The 18,642-nt window shown below is 37.1% G+C and overlaps 2 protein-coding genes and 1 long non-coding RNA gene across 5 annotated transcripts; all 3 read right to left on the minus strand.

Moving 5' to 3' along the window:
- Positions 1-283: 283 nt before the first annotated feature.
- LOC149707931 (uncharacterized) lies at positions 284-4,763 on the minus strand. Of its 2 annotated transcripts, XR_016379969.1 has the most exons (5): positions 1,239-4,763; positions 1,046-1,145; positions 702-905; positions 484-618; positions 284-405 (listed from the first exon to the last, which is right to left on the minus strand). It is a non-coding gene; the product is annotated as an uncharacterized LOC149707931 (long non-coding RNA). The 2 variants fall into 2 exon arrangements; XR_016379968.1 differs by having other exon boundaries at positions 702-1,145.
- Positions 4,764-6,490: 1,727 nt separating this feature from the next.
- On the minus strand, positions 6,491-10,911 carry LOC149707932 (uncharacterized). Of its 2 annotated transcripts, none has more exons than XM_089862620.1 (2): positions 10,630-10,911; positions 6,491-9,756 (listed from the first exon to the last, which is right to left on the minus strand). In XM_089862620.1, exon 2 carries the CDS (start codon positions 9,572-9,574, stop codon positions 8,186-8,188), a length of 1,389 nt encoding a protein of 462 aa, XP_089718746.1. In that variant the 5' UTR covers positions 9,575-9,756; positions 10,630-10,911; the 3' UTR covers positions 6,491-8,185. The 2 variants fall into 2 exon arrangements, with proteins under 2 accessions (XP_089718746.1, XP_089718755.1); XM_089862629.1 differs by having other exon boundaries at positions 6,491-9,678; positions 10,630-10,725.
- A 3,620-nt stretch (positions 10,912-14,531) lies between these two features.
- On the minus strand, positions 14,532-16,600 carry LOC149707933 (uncharacterized). The gene is made up of 2 exons (XM_089864178.1): positions 16,379-16,600; positions 14,532-15,542 (listed from the first exon to the last, which is right to left on the minus strand). Exons 1-2 carry the CDS (start codon positions 16,422-16,424, stop codon positions 15,022-15,024), a joined length of 567 nt encoding a protein of 188 aa, XP_089720304.1. The 5' UTR covers positions 16,425-16,600; the 3' UTR covers positions 14,532-15,021.
- Positions 16,601-18,642: the final 2,042 nt, after the last annotated feature.

Here is an 18,642-nt window from a genome sequence, read left to right on the forward strand (position 1 = left end):
AATAAGGTGAAGAGCGTAGGGTTTTGTGTTGAGGTTGAACGGTTCTCCGAAGATGGAATGATTTTTTATATCCAGGAAGTATGGCCTTTTATGCCACGTTGTTGTTGACGAGATATGATTAATTAATGTTTTTATTTAAAAATTTATTGCTTTGTTTTACAAGTTTTCTTCTCCATCTACAGATTTTAATTGGACTATTATTTGTTAGAGACGTGTGGGTTTGTTGGAGAAGAGACCAACGTACGCTTACGATAGTGCTTGCGGAAAAATTTGCTATTACATGGTCTAGTCTGCATAAACAACTCGTGAACAATTACAGTTACCTCTATAAACTGTTATCGTTAATTCAATAACAAACAAGTTGGGAAGCCAAAATAAACCTCTCCGAGTCCAGACCAGGTCTATCTACCCAATTAAGAGGTTTTTCTTACGTAATTAAATAAATAAAAGTGATATTAATTATTTTAATTGTTAGTAATTTACCTTAATTCTAGTTGTCGTTTTAAGAAAAGTTATTCCTAAAATAACTTTAAACATAGCTATTGTTGACGTTTGAATTCAAGCGTATGCCTCTTACACTTTTTTTGTAAATTTAGAGTATATAAGTTGGTTGATTCCCTATAAGAGATGCCGAAATAGAGAGGCTAGACGTTTCTCGTATCCCTAACGATGATAATGGAGTAGTAGTCAATATTCCTTACTGCGAACGCCGCACGCGGTTCGGATATTGTGAACACGTTTGCTTCGATTTGCTAACTGCGAACTCGGTGAATGACAGACACACAGACAGGTTTAGTGTAATAGCGCTCCTTGAGCTCATCGTCGCTCGGAGAAGTGAAAAACAAAACCGATCGTTTTTCACGTACAAGTTAGAATCTTCGCAGTATAATTCCTGAACTACCTAGCTAAAAAATAATTGATTTTTTTAAATTATATTTAAGTGATTGTAGCTTGTGACAAGAGTTTAATTTAAATGGAAAGCTTAATATTGAAGCAAATTTAAGAAAAATGTCTTTCTTAAGTGATGGTTACGTCATCTACGTACGTTTCGTTTTCTATATTTAGTACCGTTGTCGGGTATCGCTTTCGTTGTTTGTTTGTATGATATCTTACCGTCGCCGCCAAGACAAAAGGGCTTGCCCAGGCTACAAGAAGAACACGCGTGAATCAGATCTGAAGGTTAAAACTTTCGGTGTATCTTGAAAATTAATCGGTTCTTGGAACTATAAAAACTTTACTGCCTTTCTATCTTCTGGGTGGAGTCTTATTTGAAGGAAGGCCTTCTCAACGTCAGCCGTGGTTACTACCAAGTGTGATCTAAATTTTAGTAGCGTTCGGAAAATGTCTGGATTCAAGTGAGGTCCCGTGTGTAAGCAGTCATTTAATGACGGCTTTCCTTTCTCGTGTGACGAAGTGTCACAGACTATTCAAATCTTTGTCGTACTATTATTCTTCTGTACTCTTCTAGAAGGTACCTATCGTCTTTAAGTCGCCGGGAGAGACTTAAGAGTCTTCTTTTCGCGTTTAAGAAATTCAGTGATAAATCTTCCGGAATATTATTCCTTGGAAGCCTGACAGTGTAGCGTCCATCTTCAAACCTTACGGTACTTTCAAAAGATGTTTTGCCGTTTTCTTCCGAGGGTCTTATTTTAATTGCCGAGTCGATGATTTTAAGGGATTCCAAGTCGAATAACTCTTGAAATTTCTTCTAATTCCCAACCTCCTCACGAATTAGATTAAGCGCGCTGAACGTATTCATTCTCTGACCTCTTCCTTGATTAGAAACTTCTAAAGGTCCTTGAACAACCATTCCGAAAATACTTTCCAAGGCCGTGAGACCATCTTCGTTAAGTTATTCTATTCTTCCTGTTATAACTCTCCAGTAGTAGTTGAATCCGATTAAAAGAGGAATGCCGCTATCTTCTGTTGAGATACTGTTTGTGAAATCAGACATTTGTAGCTTTTTGTTCTCCAGGGTTCTTCGTATATCCACATGGTACAGTGAAGACCGCCGTACTGATAGCCGGAGATTCTAAAGCTATCACTTCTACCCACTGATTCGGATGATCTGAAAGAATGAAAACGATGACTCTGATTCTTCTGAATTTGAAATATCAGTAGAAATGATTCTAGATAATCCTCAGTGTTATTTTAAATATTTTAAAACTCAAAATCAGGGGATAAAGAGAGGCCGAAATAATTTCAGTGTGAAAATTTCATGTTTTCAGTGATAAATTAATGTCATTGGTGATAGCTGATTAACTGGTACCTGAAAGCATTAGTAACTAACTAACAATATTAGGTCCCTTATGCTTACGCTTTATGTTTCTGCTTAGTGCAGATTTTAAAAATTCAACAGTTTCTTAACAATCTTAATTAAAATGGTTCACGGGTAGTTGAGCGGTTTTCAAAAGAGCGTTTTGGAATAAACAGGTTCCTAAAACAGCGGTTTCCAAAACCGCGTGGAAGCAAACCCGCGATTGCTGTTTCCGCGTTTCTCAATACAGCGCTATTTCCCAAAACAGCGGTTGCTGTTTCCGCCCAAACTGTGATTGATAGGGAGGGAAATATCTATTATATTAAGTATATAGGACAAAGAACAATATTATGCAAAAAGGAGTAATGTTATATCGAAAGTAAATATAAAATATAATTTTTTGGATAAGGCGTATTATTTTGGGAAGTTAATGAAGATAAACAACAATATTTTGGAAAAGGCGTACTTTCGTACGCTCAAGATATAAACGCTGTAATCAAAATGCGCTAAAACGAGAAATAGCTATAATGGCAAACGCGTTTATGAAAAAGCCGTTTTGGACAATGCTGTTTTGATAACACGCCCAATCGATAACATACCAATTAAAATAACGACTGAAGGAACAGATATTGATAAAAAAAATATCTTAGTGGAGAAAGACTATAAAAAGTAAATGATAAGAGAACAAAACGGAATGACCGAAGTAACAGATATTAAATGTTTTCAAGTTAAAGACATGATTATAAAACAACAATTATTTGAAAAAATACTTATCTGCGTTTTTTCACCAAAATTACATTTGCCCAAAATTTTGTATCATTAAATTTTCCATTCTTTTCAAAATGGTTCGTGACAAAGCTTTACTATATAACCATAAGCATATCAAACCACCCGTAAGCGTGAATTCACAATAAGACTACGGGTAATCGCCATTGTACAAGGGCGCCAGAGAGAAATTTGAGGTTCTACGCCACCTAGCGGGAAAACGAAGCAATTCTCTCCTTCCCGATTCCCCCTACCACCTTATAACCCGGAAATCTAAGCAGTTGTCTGCTTCTGCAATAAATGGCAGCGGTAATCGGTTTAGTACGGGCTTTTAAGACTTAAGTTGTTTGTTTAAGATTAGGAACAGCAAATTATATCGAATTTTTAAAGAAAATGGGAAAAACTTTTAGTGATAAGTGTACACAGTACAACTGGTTTTTTATGAATAGGATAAGTACAAAAAGATAAAAGTGTAGGTTGCCGCATGCCTTTGTTACGCGTACTTCAAAATCCACGTTTTAGGCCCACTAGCAGACGACAATGTTTGTTATGATTACAAGTATTAATAGAGGTAGAGCTTATAATAGGTAAGTTTAAGATATATATTAATCCTTGTATTTATTCCCAAGCTTCCGATAGCATCCCTTGCGCGATTTAAATAAAGTTTCCCTTTTGTGCCACCAGGAAGACTTGTCTCCCGAGTTTTACCTAGACAATGCCTGTGGCTAATATCCCGCCGATTCACGCTTACGGGTGGTTTGATATGCTTATGATATAACAGATACATGCGACATCGTTTATATTTACAGCTATATTTCCAGTGTAGTCCATGATAGAAACAGTTCCTCGTTAGTGATGTTTAAAAGGATTGCAGGTTTTAATTTGAACTACAATACGTTTGAAATAAATAGTGAAATAAATACAAAGCCCACCATTTGTCCGTGTCCATTTACGTGTTTCGTGCTATACCTTTGCTCTACTATGTGTTCCTCATAAATAACAAGTCGAAGTCTTACCAAACTAAATCAATCACAATTTTTAAAACAGTTCTCACACACTCAAATAATATACCAAAGGTATTTTTCTTAATAATATCTTTTATTTAAATTTTAATAATTGATTTATAAAACAATTTAAATCGTCGACACAAAAATGGGACCCAATCGAATCATGTTAATACCCGCCTCTGAATTGCAACCAGCATCTCAGTGGTTCTTGAAAACTCACGTCAGCGCGACGCGAATTACGAAAATTACGTATTTTCCGACTGAGGAGAAGCGAAATAGCCCGGCCTCCTTTTACGTACCCCCTTGTATTTTGAAAGGGGGACTGGGACTATGGAGCGCGAATACTTACGCATCTTATACCTTCTCCCGGTGTCCCCCCCATATCACCCAATCTCATTTGCCCCAATCAGAAGGATTTAACCCAAATCATATATTCCTGCTTCACCCAAATGTATTTCTCCCAATTCCCGTTTGCCACAAAAGGTGATAACACAGGATGTTGGCACAAAAAACACCCGTTTTTATTAATTCGTATTTTCCTTTAAAAAAGCAATATTTTAAAATTAGTATTTATTAAATATGAATGGCTGAAAACTTCGAAAGGAAAATATGCCAGATGATGATGATAAAAAGCACAGTTCAAATACGCAAATACTGGCGGTGCCCGATAATGGAATGCAAGGTGACAGCGGCGACCACTAATAAAATCGTTTGCTATGCCAAAAATGAGCAAAATCATCCCACAGACCATTTGCCTATTACCTAGAAAAGGGCTGTTGAGATTTTGAAGGATAGAGTTTTTTCAAAGCCACTGGATTCTGTTAACAAAGTATGTAAAAATACCTTTTTCTGAGTTAGGGTTAGGTAGGATGGGTTTGGTTAAGTTAGGTTAGTAATATTTTATGATTGTCTACCATTGGGTCGAATCTCATTGGATCGAATGTCTTATTCGACCGAATACCGCAATTTGGGTGGATTTCCAATCATGAATTTTCCTTTAATTTAAGGGTTTTTTTCAAATTGTTGTTTTTTTTTAAGTCAGTATTTATTCGTATGATCAGAGCTAAAGGTTTCATTTGTAATGCGAATATCTTAGTACAAAAATAAAGAACAATATTATTCAAAAAGGAGTAACGTTATATCGGAAGTGAATATAAAGTGTAATTTTTTAGAAAAGGCGTAATATTTTGGAAAGTCAATGAAGATAAACTTCAATATTTCTAAATGGCGTAGCATTTTAGTTTTTTTATAAAATATTAGTAACCTAACCTAATCTTTGGAAAAGGCATATTAATTTGGAAAGACAATGAAGATAAACTTCAATATTTTGGAAAGGCGTAATATTTTCCTTTTTAGTTTTGCCGCTCTTTAGAGCTGAAAAACTATTGTTCCGACTTCTGTTGGCTGGTCGGCTGGCTGGAAATGTTGTGACCTGATAAATTTTGTCATAAATGAACATTTCGAATTTTAGATTTCTCGCGAACTTTCAACTCGAAATGCACCCGTAGTTCACGTTACACCTCATAGGTGGCGTAACGTATTTAATTTCAATTAAATTTATTTTTCTGTCTGTGCCGGGAGGCGAACCTGCGATGTCCTGATCCATACGAGACGTCAGTGAAGACGCCCGCGCGCGCTACCATGTAGCCACGCTCGCTTAAGATATAGAGCGAGTTAAGTTAGAGAAGAGAGAGGTAGCAGGATCTGGACCACCACCCCCCCGCCTTCCCCGACGCCCGCCACTTTCTACGTGGCTGTAGCGGGAGACGAGAGAGAGAGCTGTCTGGCTTTAAGGCGGCGGAGCGTCGCGCGCCACAATTTTTTAATTTAGCAATATAATTTAAATCTATGAAACATACTCATTTAAAGTTAAATAATTATAATTAGCTAATATGATTATTATAATTAAAAAAAATCATAATATTTAAGTAATAAATTTAACGATAGTTGTTGAGAGATTCAATAGAGGGCAACATGAGATGTCATAAATACAGAGTCACTATCAACCCAAATTCATTTCAGTTCGGTTCTGCGTTAACACTGAACCAGCTCCGATTCCCCTTCGTCTTGTGCCGACGCCATTTTGGTAGATATAGACTCGTCGGTTTAACGTGTTGAATGTGTACCCAGTTTTTAAGAATAAAACGGTTAGAATTTGTTCTTTGAAGAGTTGTAGAAGCTGCTCAAGTAAAACAGAAAACGCGCTTCTTTCGAATACCGGGCATTTTAAAAAACCAAGGAGAAGCATCGTACAATTTATCCGCTAAGCGACGTAACCTTTGGTTACAAAAGTTGGGCCTTGGACCTGAGTCCTTAAGAGAACCGTTGCCTACATTAATCAAGGCCTGTGCGGGGCGCCGATTTTTATTTTTATTTTGGCAATTTAAGTTGCCAAATTCTCTCACCCGAGGCACTATTAGCTGGACCTAAATAATCTGAAATGTTCATTTTCTCGGGCTTGGAATTTTAAATGTTCATTTTCTCGCGCTTGTAATTTTTAATGCTCATTTTCGCGCGCGTTTTGGTCCAGCCATCAATGAAATCTCGCGGTAAAATATGGAGAAAATAAAAGTCGCGTTTCTTCAAAGTCCCGCCCCTCGAAACTACCGTGCGCAGGCCTTGATTAACGTAGGCAACGGTTGAAGTGTACAAAAATAAGGTCGCATCTTTATAGACAAGCTATCAAAACTTCGGAAAAATTTATTTCTGGCCATCCTTTTTTCGACGGGTGTCACTAATTTTAAAGGTAGTAGGACACCTATTTAAATTAAGGCCATAAAGCAATCCTCTCTCAATATTCGCTATTCGTAACCATAATAGACCATTCCTGAAATGCCATAGGAAAAGCAAACAGCAGAGGGGCCGTGCCGCCATTTTAGGCTAGTTCCATGATTCCATCACGTCAAGAAGCACGACAATCGGCAGTGTGGGTGGGATAGCCTCCCGCTTTTAACGAACGCGAGCTCCATCTGGCGCGAGGGAACTCTCCTAATATGGCGGCCCTTCCACTGTGCGTTGGTTTCTCGTCAAATACTTAATGGAATGGTCTATTAAATCCATTTCTTAACCTTACTAGCACAATTAAATGCTATTCTTAACCTTACTAGCACAATTTTATGCAATTCTTAACCTTTCTAGCATAATTAAATGTAATTCTTAACCTTTCTAGCACAATTAAATGCAATTATTAACCTTTCTAGCACAATTAAATGCAATTTTTAGCCTTACTAGTATTTAAACGCAATGTTCAACCTTACAATTAAAATTTTCTTCCTTTTAAAACACAAACAAGCGAACAAATATCATCACCATACCACAATCCCCTCCCTTCACTGGCGAACGAAAACTTCCATACTACCAAAGGCGATAATGTGGCACGACTACTACAGGAAGGTCGGACTAATAGCCACATCATAGAAATACATCATACGATGTGGCTACTTGTATAGATATAGTTGCATTATCAGTGTCAGCGTTTCGATTTCACAAATTAAAATTCAAAACGCAAAAACTTTCAAAGAAGACCATCTTTTATTTATGTCTCCATTAAAGAGTACAAAAGAAAATTATTGAAAAAAATAAATGAACAAGCACAATAGTAATTTTAAAGGACTTATTTAAAATTGCGTAGATTTAGAAAAACATTTCTTGAACATGAAATTAGTTGAAAACTTTGTTTGGCCAATAAAAACTACAAACACGTGTACGTTTATTTGGAATAAAGCTTTGAACAAAAACCCAGCAAAACTAGTAACTTCATACAGTAATCACTATATAAGAGAAAACTAAATGTGACAAAAAGAAATTAGTATGTAATTCTATATTACTTTTGAAAAATTGTGTAGCTTTTGAAAGATAATTGAAACTAATACGAAGATAACAGAAGTGATAACCATGTGTGGGTTAATTTGAAAAAATGCTTTGGGGGAAAAAAACCCCTGAAAATTGGGAGTAATTTTCCCCTGTCACAGTGTAATCACTAAACAATATTTATGTAATAATGTAACTACAACTGCGCGCAATTCTAAATTACTTATTTAAAAATGCCCAATTTTTGAAGAAAAATAATTCTCGGCACAAAATTCAACGACAACTTCTTTTGTTTAGAAAACAAATGCACTAATTTGAACGAAAAAGATAAACAAGTAAACATGTGTTAATCTGAGCAATTGGGATCCAACTCAGGAAAAAGCTGAATTAAAATACCAGTAGTGGTTTCCTTAATAGGTTGTAAGTATTCAGAGCCCTTCAATATGTTAAGGAGGTTTTTGGCCAAGTTCTTACTGACAACAGTACGAGTGAGGTAATATTTCAACAGATCCGTATCGTATGGGGCCAACGTTTCGATAATGGAAATATGATAATCAGATAACAAATTCCTGGCATAACTCTTAGGGTCAATACTATCAATAACTATTTTAATGGACACAGCGTCATCTTTGTCGGCCAATTCAGAAATGATGTCTTCAAAGACGATTGAATCAATAGCTTCATTTAATACTTCTCTTGGGAATCTGGTCCAACAATATCTGAACAAAATACTACAGTTGTAACGTCTGACAAACTTGAACGCTCCATCAGCAAACTCTACCAAATCATTTTCGTTTGTAGATTCAATAGCGCCTTTCATTTTGCCAATGCAATGGTCCAATGCCTTTAGAATATGTGTATTTGGCCACGCAAAGAATAACAGAAGATTCATTAACCCTTCAGGTAGTTCAAATTTGGATACTAATCCACACATTTGCGTGTAATTTAATTGACTCAATAAATATCCTAGACTTGGTACGTCTGAAAGTTGGAGATGGTCGTCTCTTGTGTATTTCGATGGTTTCAAAATAAAAATATTCAAGGCCTGAATTTTTTCTTCTTCAGTTAAATTATTAAACAGAAACTTTACTGTTACTTTTCCAAATTCAAAACTATTAGCAACCCTGACGAAAAATTGGACATCAACAGACGTTCCAACAAGCAAAGGGCCTAAAAAGGAATTATGCGTCGGGTCCAGCAAGTGTCCGTCTAGCCGGTCTAGTTTATAGATCCAGTATTTTACCATCAAATTTTCATATTTGAAATGTTTGAACTGCCGTTCTTCTCTGATTCGTGGCCACATTTCCCTAACTTTATCCTCCAAACAGTAAATGCATGCCATTCTAAAACTGAATGACAAATCAAGGTCAGTTTGATTCTCTAGTAGTAACCTGGTCATCTTGGGTTGATTTAATAAGCCTTCAACAGTCCAGCTCAAATTGGAGACTTGGTGTTCCAGGATAGTTGTAGTGAGTTGGTTTTTGATTTCGAAAAGCCAATGATATATTTCATATCCTACATCATTCAATATCATCGTGATCATTTCTTTAAAAAGTGTTGGTATGTTGGAGTGCTTCAGATCGTCAATCGCTCTGTTGTTCAGTGACTCGCGGTTTAACCGAAAACACAGATGATATCGCAAGGATTGTTTATTTGCACTAACCCATACTAACGAGGCGAATTTTGTCAGGGCTTGGCGTTGTAGCGAAATCATAGATAGTTTGGCAAGCTCCATTTTGAATTGTTCAATCCGGCTTTTAATAAATGGACGTATTCTCTATGTGTAAATACTTGGTGTAACGATTCTTGAAAATTTCCAATAGCGAGTAATAGTGTTAACTAAATTTTTTCGATAAGAATCCGTGAATCCGTAATCCATTCATCAGAAATCCTCGCTTTTGTTTAAATGCGACTTACCTAAAACAATAAAACCTAAATTAGAACTAGCGGTTATTAGGAATTTCTTCCATGTCAAACCAAAAAACTCAATTTGAATTAATGCAGACATTGCGAAATAAAACACCAATGCATGCAGACATTGCGAAATAAAACACCAATGCATGCAGCACGAACAAAATAAAACACAAATGCACGCAGCAAGAGCAAAATAAAACATTCCCAAAGGGATTTCTAAAATGAAATACAACTCCACGCATCTTGCAAGAAGATAGATTGCTAAAACGCATCACGATGGTACCTATAGTTAATTGTAATTACCGACAATTATCTTTAATATGTCGAGCTTCAGAGCTTCAAGTTCAAACAAAGGTTTAAAATATGTATAGATAAAACAGTCATAGTAAAACGTTAGGGTATGATGTAACATTAATTAAATGCGTACATAGACAAATATAGGCTATTTCCAAGAATACCACCCACCTCTCAGATTTTATTGTGGTTTGGTTTTTTGGAAAGTATATGAGGTAAGAAAAATTATGGCGTAAAAATGTTTGCCGGAAATGAATAGGAAAAAAGTTAGAGCAAAAAGAAAATTTGCATATACGGAGGGTCCCGGAGCGCGCGTATACAAAAACTAGAGATAAATATTGCCTCAAGATCACCCTAGATTTCAGCGATATTTTAGCATAAGTACCATAATTATGGTACTTTTATTTAAGTTAATGCCACACCACATGCCTCCCAAAACAAGCAATAATTTACTTGTTGAAAACTTGTGAAAATTTGAGAGAGAACCCTATTTAAGCCCAACGTAGATTTCCAGCACAAAATAAACATCTATTATGTGGTTTCGGCACAAAAGTAAATTAAGAATATAGTAATTTTAAATACCTTTGCAAGTAGCCAATTCCGAACACTCGATGAATACTTTACTAATTACTAATTACTAATTACATTAAACGACGTGTTTTTAATAGACAATATTCGGCGACATGTCATGTTTCCCTGCGGTTTTGAAGCAGACGAGCTAAGACCTAAGACGGCTTTGTTTGGTCATGGCCAACTTAGAATACCGATAATCTAAGTTGGCCATGGTTTGGTGGAACCAGGAATCAAGGATGATAGGGGGTGGATACGAATTCTGAGAGAAATACGCGCCGTAACTTCGGACGCGATTGGGTCTGGTGGGACGCTAAAAATTGGGGAGGAGTACTCGGGACGAAAGGCAGGTGAGCTACCTCAGAACTAGACCCTATTTAGCGCCATCGTGTTGGCCTAATTTTGAATGCATATTGCCCAGAGCTGTGCTAATTAGCTGACAACTAATTGAATTAGAATTAGCAATTAGGGAAATATTTATGAACTAATTAATTAGCCAATTAGCAATTAGGGAAATATTTATGAACTAATTAATTAGCCAATTAGCAATTAGACATAGAAACTAATTCAATTCAATTAGAAATTAGACATTTATTTATCAAACTAATTAATTAGAATTACTATTTTCTAATTAAGGTAAAATGAAACCATAAGTAAATATCAAAGTTTAAAAGTGTCCATGGATTTAGTACTTTGGTAATGCAAAGTTTAATGTTTTAATGCCATTGAAAAACGGGTACGGAAGCCAAAAATGAGACAAGCCTCGAGCCTTCAGTCATGTTAAAATTTGTCTCATTTCTTCATTTTCTTGCCACAGTTCCTATAATGGACTCCTGAGTAGTAAATACATGCGCACTACTATTAATTCGAGTAGGTAAAACAGTCGAAATTTCGAAATGGGGCAGTTGCGAACTACGAAATTTTCTACTAGTACTTGTATTCTCTCATATTTGAGGAGCTGAAAAATTTAGAGTAGCACTAAGGTTTCCTCATCGATATAATAAGGTTTTTTCATATTCAAATAGAAGAATCAAGAGTTAATTTCTCGATTTTTTACAACAAATTGGCGTAAAAGAATAATTGAAAATCCAATTGGCTAATTAGTTAATCCTAAATCTAATTAAATTTTAATTAGATAATTACCTTTCCGATTCATACTAATTAATTAGAATTACTTCTCAATTAGCACTAAGGTAATTAAAATTCAATTACCATTTTCAATTAGTAAATGTTGCTAATTAATTAGAAATTCAATTAGATAACTAATTAATTAGCACAGCTCTGATATTGCCAAAGTTATTTTAAACCTTTTTCTCATAAATAAAATTTGCAATTGAAACATTAAATTTTATATAGAGTTAATATTTAATAATTATTGTTTCGAAATTGTTGCTAAAATAATAGTGCACATAGATGACGTTGCAATAGGGAAACGCCGGTAGGAATTTCTTTGACGGCGCTAAACGCGTCTGAGAGTTCTTTGTTCCGCTTTCAAGGGGGATTGAAAGGGTTATAAGATCAAATATTTCATTAAATAATGTTTTTAACTTCTAACTATGGTGTAAAATGATCATTTTTATGCGCGAAAGAAGAAAAGGTTTAATAATCAATGTAAGTTTTTTCATACATAGTAAAATCATGTTTGGTTTCATCACTATGCGTTAGTAGTTAAATTCCATGTTTTTCATCAAATGACTAATCTTTTCAATCGTCCTTGAAATAGGAATTAACAACTCTAGGTGACGCCCAGCGCGTTCAAATAAATCCCTACCGGCGTTTCCATATTGCAGCGTCATCTACGTACACTATTATTTTTGGAACAATTTCGAAGCAATAATTATTAAATATTAAGTCTAAATAAAATTTAGTGTATCAATTGCAAATTTTATTTATGAGGAAAAAGTTTAAAATAACTTTGGCATATGTATGCGAAATTAGGCCTACACGATGGCGCTAAATAGGGTCTAGTTCTGAGGTAGCCCACCTGCCTTTCGTCCCGAGTATTCCTCCCCCATTTTTAGCGTCCCAGCAGACCCAATCGCGTCCGAAGTTACGGCGCGTATTTCTCTCAGAATTCGTATCCACCCCCCCATCATCCTTGCAGGAATGTTTGATAAAATTGATATATCGAACATCCCTGGTGGAACCATAGCCTCCTGGATCACGCGAGTCACGAACGAAGGCTGATCGCGCTCAGAGCCGGAAATAAGAAAAATGTCTTATAGGACAGTCTGGGAAATAGCACACTTCCTCTGGTCCAAAACCAGCTTATTAATTGCTTGGAGTCAGCCATGGAAATAAGGTTTTTTTCCCAACTAGTCCTCGGGACCAGTGACCCCGACATCAACAATATTCAAACTGGTCCCCAAGACCAGTTACCCCTGTGAAATTTATTTTACTACTGGTCCCACTTCAAAATTATTTATAAATATAAAATTACATGGTCCCAAATCATTTTTAACAATTTTATTTAGCCATCTTTGACTACATTATCGTATAAAAGCCAAAATATTTTCGATTTTCAATCAAAATTATCGTACGCTCCGAGCGCCTCCAAACTAGCGGTCTAACATATGCAAGTGTTCTAATGCACCTTGTATTTATGCTAAAATCGGTACAACTTACAAGGGTTCCAAAGGAGATAGACAAATAACGTCTCGAAACGTTTCTCACATCCTGCCTTTAGACTTAAAACATGAATAATTTTATCCTATTTCACCTTTTTCTTCCGCTAGGCAGCTTTTTGTGCCCAGATTAGTTAGATTTGTCGCTAAAATATCGCACGCCGAAGCCGAATTATTTTATTTAGCGTACTATATAGTACAGCGTCATAATTATCGTACGCTTCGAAAAAACTCTTAAAATTATCGCATTGTACTATAATTATCGTACGTCTGGCAACGCTGTACTTATTAGTACTACATGACACCACGACTAGAAGTAGAGATATTTAGGAAATAAGATTAAGACTCCTTGCAATGAGTAAGGAGTAGAAATTTGAGGAATCCTTGAATTAATAAACTGGTCCCCTTTCAATATTTATCAAAGTTTACAATTAATTAACAAGTCCCCAGGACTTGTGACCCTCAGTTTTTGGATAAAAAAACTAGTCTGAGTAATTAATAAAGTGGTTTTGGACCTGTAAACCTGTCTTATTTCCATGGCTGGCTTGGACTAGTTTTTAATTCAAAAACTGGGGGTTACTGGTCCTCGGGACCAGTTTATTAATTGCAAATCTATAGGAGAATAAAGGCTGGGACCACTCCGGAGACCAGTTTATTATTTCGGACACTAGGGGGGTCACTGGTCCCAAGGACTAGTTTAAAAATTATCCTTTTTTCCCATACTGTTATAGGATATGTTTCCAGTAACACTCCCACTTTTGACTGGAAAAATGTAGGATAATGACCGTTGAAGCGTTGCCTACGTTATTCAAGGCCTGTGCGGGGCGCCGATTTTTATTTTTATTTTGGCAATTTAAGTTGCCAAATTCTCTCACCCGAGGCGCTATTAGCTGGACCTAAATAATTTGAAATGTTCATTTTCTCGGGCTTGGAATTTTAAATGTTCATTTTCTCGCGCTTGTAATTTTTATACTCATTTTCGGGCGCGTTTTGGTCCAGCCATCAATGAAATCTCGCGATAAAATAGGGAGAAAATAAGAAGTCGCATTTCTTAAAAGTCCCCCCTTCGAAACTGCCGTGCGCAGGCCTTGATTAACGTAGGCAACGAGAGAACATACTAGAATATGTTCAATGCATTTCGTCTCGGGTAAGTAGAATTGTTTTATTATAATACCAATTTAGAATAATATTTTAGGTCATAATGTTACATATTAAAATAAAAATTCATTTGATATGTTGTCCTTCAACACTAAATGTTCGTGTATTAATGATTAACTTTCACACGTGATGTATAAAACAAACGAACTGTCATTTATTAACATAAAGAAAAACAATACTGAATTTTACAGAAAAATAAAGTTGGTACAAAAGAAACTGCGTTCTGGTTGTGTTGAAGTACGACAAGAGAGTGCGGGGCTTTTTTCTCTCGAGAGTTTTTGTTGTTTCGTTAGAGTAGGGACTTAATTACCCTAAAAGTGGTTGACCCGATAGGCCCGGGGGGCTTTGAGTTTTATTGGTATATTTTTAGTGGATGCTATGCGTGCATCTGTGTGCCCTTGAAAATATATGGAGTTAAGGGGATAAGTTGGTTAAACAAAAAATATGAGTTTAAACATGAAAATAAAAATATTTGACTCTTGGCTAAACATTCCGCCCACCTTGAAATACCCATTTCAATTAAAATATACAGAAATATGCTAATGAAAGTATATCTTAACCAGTGAATGACATCTTAGTTAATGGGTAAGGGACATATTTTGACAACTGGTCTTTGTAAAGTTTAATCTGATGTTTTAACCGTAACAACGCGAACGCACCCGTCGGGACCGGGATGCGTCTGGATTATTCTCGCAAGCTTCCATTTCGTAGGTGGAAGATCTTCTTCCTTTAGCAATACTAAATCATTCACTTGCAGATTTGTGCGTGTTTGTGTCCATTTCGGTCGTTGTTGTAGGCGTGACAGATATTCGTTTTGCCAGCGTTTCCAGAAATGTTGTAAAATCTTTTGGCCTACTTGCCAGCGCGTCAGTCTATTTGTCTTTTCCGATGTTAAATCTTCTTCGGGGATAGCGGTTAATGAGTCACCTATTAGAAAGTGACCTGCGCCTGGCGTCAAGGCGTTGAAGTCATTTGGATCTGTACTCAAGGCTGTCAAACGTAGGGAATTCAAACAGGCTTCTATCTGACATAGTAGTGTTTGCATCTCCTCATACGTCAGGTTTGTTTGACCCATGACACGTTTAAGATGATGTTTGACCGATTTGACTCCAGCCTCCCAAATGCCTCCAAAGTGAGGAGCTCCTGGTGGATTAAAATGCCACGTTATGCTTTCATTTGCCAGCCATCTTGTGATTTGACTATTGCTTGCAGTGACCTGATTTGCAATCTGGACTTGAGTGTAGTGTTCGTACGGGGACCCCGACCCCGACCCCGAAAACCGGGGATCCCCGACTTTTTCCCCCGACCCCAGTACCTAACATGTAAAATGTAGTCGGGTTTTTTTTTCGGGGTTAGATTTTGGTTAGGTTATTTTTAGCAAATTATTTTTTGTCCTGCGCCAAAAACAATCATCTCATTCGTCTCAAATAAGTGCTCCGCTTCTCTTTTATGAAAAAAAGGGCAAGGGGGTAACTAACAACAAACAAAATACAGTAAAAACAGTCACCAAAATTCCAAAGTTCACCATCCTCCCTCTCGTGGATCGGCGGCCCTCCCCCGTCTTTTGTAATGGCAGTGGTCTTTCGTGGGAATCGTAGCTGCGTAGCTCGGAAAGTCGGAATTTATTGGGCTTTTTTACAGTTTCTTGCCTACTAGCTAAGAGTCACTAGTTAAGTGCGATACGAAAATTACAGAGCCAGAGACTGATAATATGAGTGATGAGTCTCTCAGAGACTGAGTTCGAATTTGTATATTAATAAAGCTTCTTTCCAAACACCCAGAAACTTAACGATTTTTTATCATTTTTCCAAAATTTTTCAGCATGCGATGTCTTACCCCGACCCCGACCCCGACCCCGACTTGTTTTTTTCAGGGATAACCTGCCCCCGACCCCGACCCCTATTAAATTTTTACCCCGTACGAACACTACTTGAGTGGTCACGCCGCAAGCAATTAAAACACAACGATTTCTTTTTTACTAGGTCCCAACGTTCGTTGACTGACACTTTGGCAAAAGTTGGGCATTTGTTAATGCTATGCTGTGCTTTACATATGGGACAGTGTGCTCTAGTGGTCCCTACATGGGTTAGTGCTGATCTTTTAGCGTGAGACGGTGGTTCTGCTTTGACACTGCTTTCTTGAGCCGTCGCCATCGCTCGAGAACGTTGTTCGAAGAAGGTTCGGAGGTCGTCAAAGGTTGGTGCGGTTGTACGGCTTAGTGAAAGCTCCCACTGACGTGACCTAGAGCTCGGCATTTTCGATCAATTATCCACAAATTGGTGGATAACCGATTGTTTATAAACAAATTTGTGGATTATAATACGATTTAACATGTAAGTTCTGTGGATAATTTTCGGGTATGGATAAAGATAAAATAAAGTGGATAATTGATCGAAAATGCCGAGCTCTACTGACGTCTTGATTCTGGATCTAGTCTTTCCTTTACAATAAAGACGAGAATAGAGTCCCAATGTTGAACTGGTTCGTTCAGCACCTTTAGAGAGCGGATACATTCTGAAGTTGTATCGAGTAGCTTTCGGAGTTCCGAAGATGATTCTTGATTGACTCGAAGCTGGATAAATAAGCGCTTTAGTTGAGCATCGATTAGTTCACGCGTATTATTGTATCGATTCAAAAGAATATCCCACGCTTCTGGGTAATTTGCATCCGTAGTGGGGATGGATTTTATTAACAGAGCGGCTTCGTCTGTTAGCACGGACTTTAAATATTGAAATTTCCGCGCGTTTGATAGTTTTGGATTGTCATGAACGGTAGCAACATATAGGTCGTGAAATGATAACCAGTCTACATAGTTACCTCCAAATGTCGGTAAATCTAGTTTTGGCAGTCTAATATCGGCACTTAGCGCGCTTGTTGGAGCGGTAGTACTGGAGGCCGCTGCTGAGGCTGTTTGCGTTTGACTTAACTCAGAAGCAAAAAATATGTTTACCGTTTCGAGTCGTTGGATTAAAGTGTTATATTCTGCTTCTTCAGGTTGAAAATCAGCTGCCAACACCCACCATATCCATGACTGTGATATAATCTGGGGCTCTAATGGACTCTAAAATGTGTTCTATTCTTGGCAAGGGGATATCCCTGCGTGTTACATTGTTAAGTTTTCTATAGTCTATTACTAAGCGATGTTTTCCGTCAGGTTTTCCGACTACTAGTGTTGGAGCTGACCATGGACTACTACATGGTTCGATTAAATTAAAGTCCAACATTTCTTGAATAATACTTGGTTCGATTAAATTAAAGTCCAACACTTCTTGAATAATACTATCTATTATTTCTCTCTTATGAGGAGAGTATCTATACGGTGGACACGCTATAGGCAGACTATTGCCCATGTCGACCTAATGCTCCGTGGATTTAGTTAAACCGGGGTTGACAGAAAACTAGCGCTCTTAATTTCTCCTTGTTAAATGATTTTTATTGAATCTTACTTAAACTAACTAAAGAACTAAATAACGAAACTAAATTTTGATTGTTTGCTTAATAATCCTATTTGTTTAAACTATTTGTGTGTATAACCGTGTACAAAATTTAATTAGCAATGTTCATTTCACTAACCCTTTAAAGAAAAGTTTTATCGTCAATAGTCATTTTTGGGTTTCTCTTGCCCAGAGTCCCCTTTCACTTTCTCGTGAGTCATGTTTACGAAATACAACCTTTAAGACGCCACAACCTCGCTGGAGGGAAAAATCGCTCCTTATATGGAGTTGCTTGCAGATACCGTACTGCACGTGACCCCTTGGACCCAATGTGCAAGAGCCCCCAAGAATAACAAATCTTTCTCATCGAAGAGAGAAAACTTCGATGAATGAGAAACCTTTACTAGTACCAAAATTCACCTGTAGGAAGGCACGGGCCGACCTCTCTCCCTCTACCCGTCCCCGTCTCGGGATGGTAAATTTCTATTTTCGCTTTCGCCGTGTATAAGTTTGTTTGTTTTTAGCCATATCGTAGTATACGATAGGATCTTAGTTTGACCCGAGCCGTAGTAACAGTAGTAACAGTAGTGGCCGGAGTTTTCGCTATCGTTATCGTTATAATTTAGCTTAAAAGGAACTCGATAGTACCTAAACCCACCAATAGGGGTAGCTGGGCTCGGTTAGAGATTTAATTTTAATTAAAATTTTTTCAGGTCAGACCCGGGAATCGAACCCGGGTCGCTGGCGCAATAGGCAGACATTCTACCAACTGAACCATAGAGACTTGATAGAAATTTCGAGTTTTTTTA

This window comes from Phalangium opilio, unplaced genomic scaffold, assembly GCF_054372755.1.
Source record: "Phalangium opilio isolate 3A_F unplaced genomic scaffold, DU_Popi_V2 ptg000013l_1, whole genome shotgun sequence".
Classification (NCBI taxonomy): domain Eukaryota; kingdom Metazoa; phylum Arthropoda; class Arachnida; order Opiliones; family Phalangiidae; genus Phalangium; species Phalangium opilio.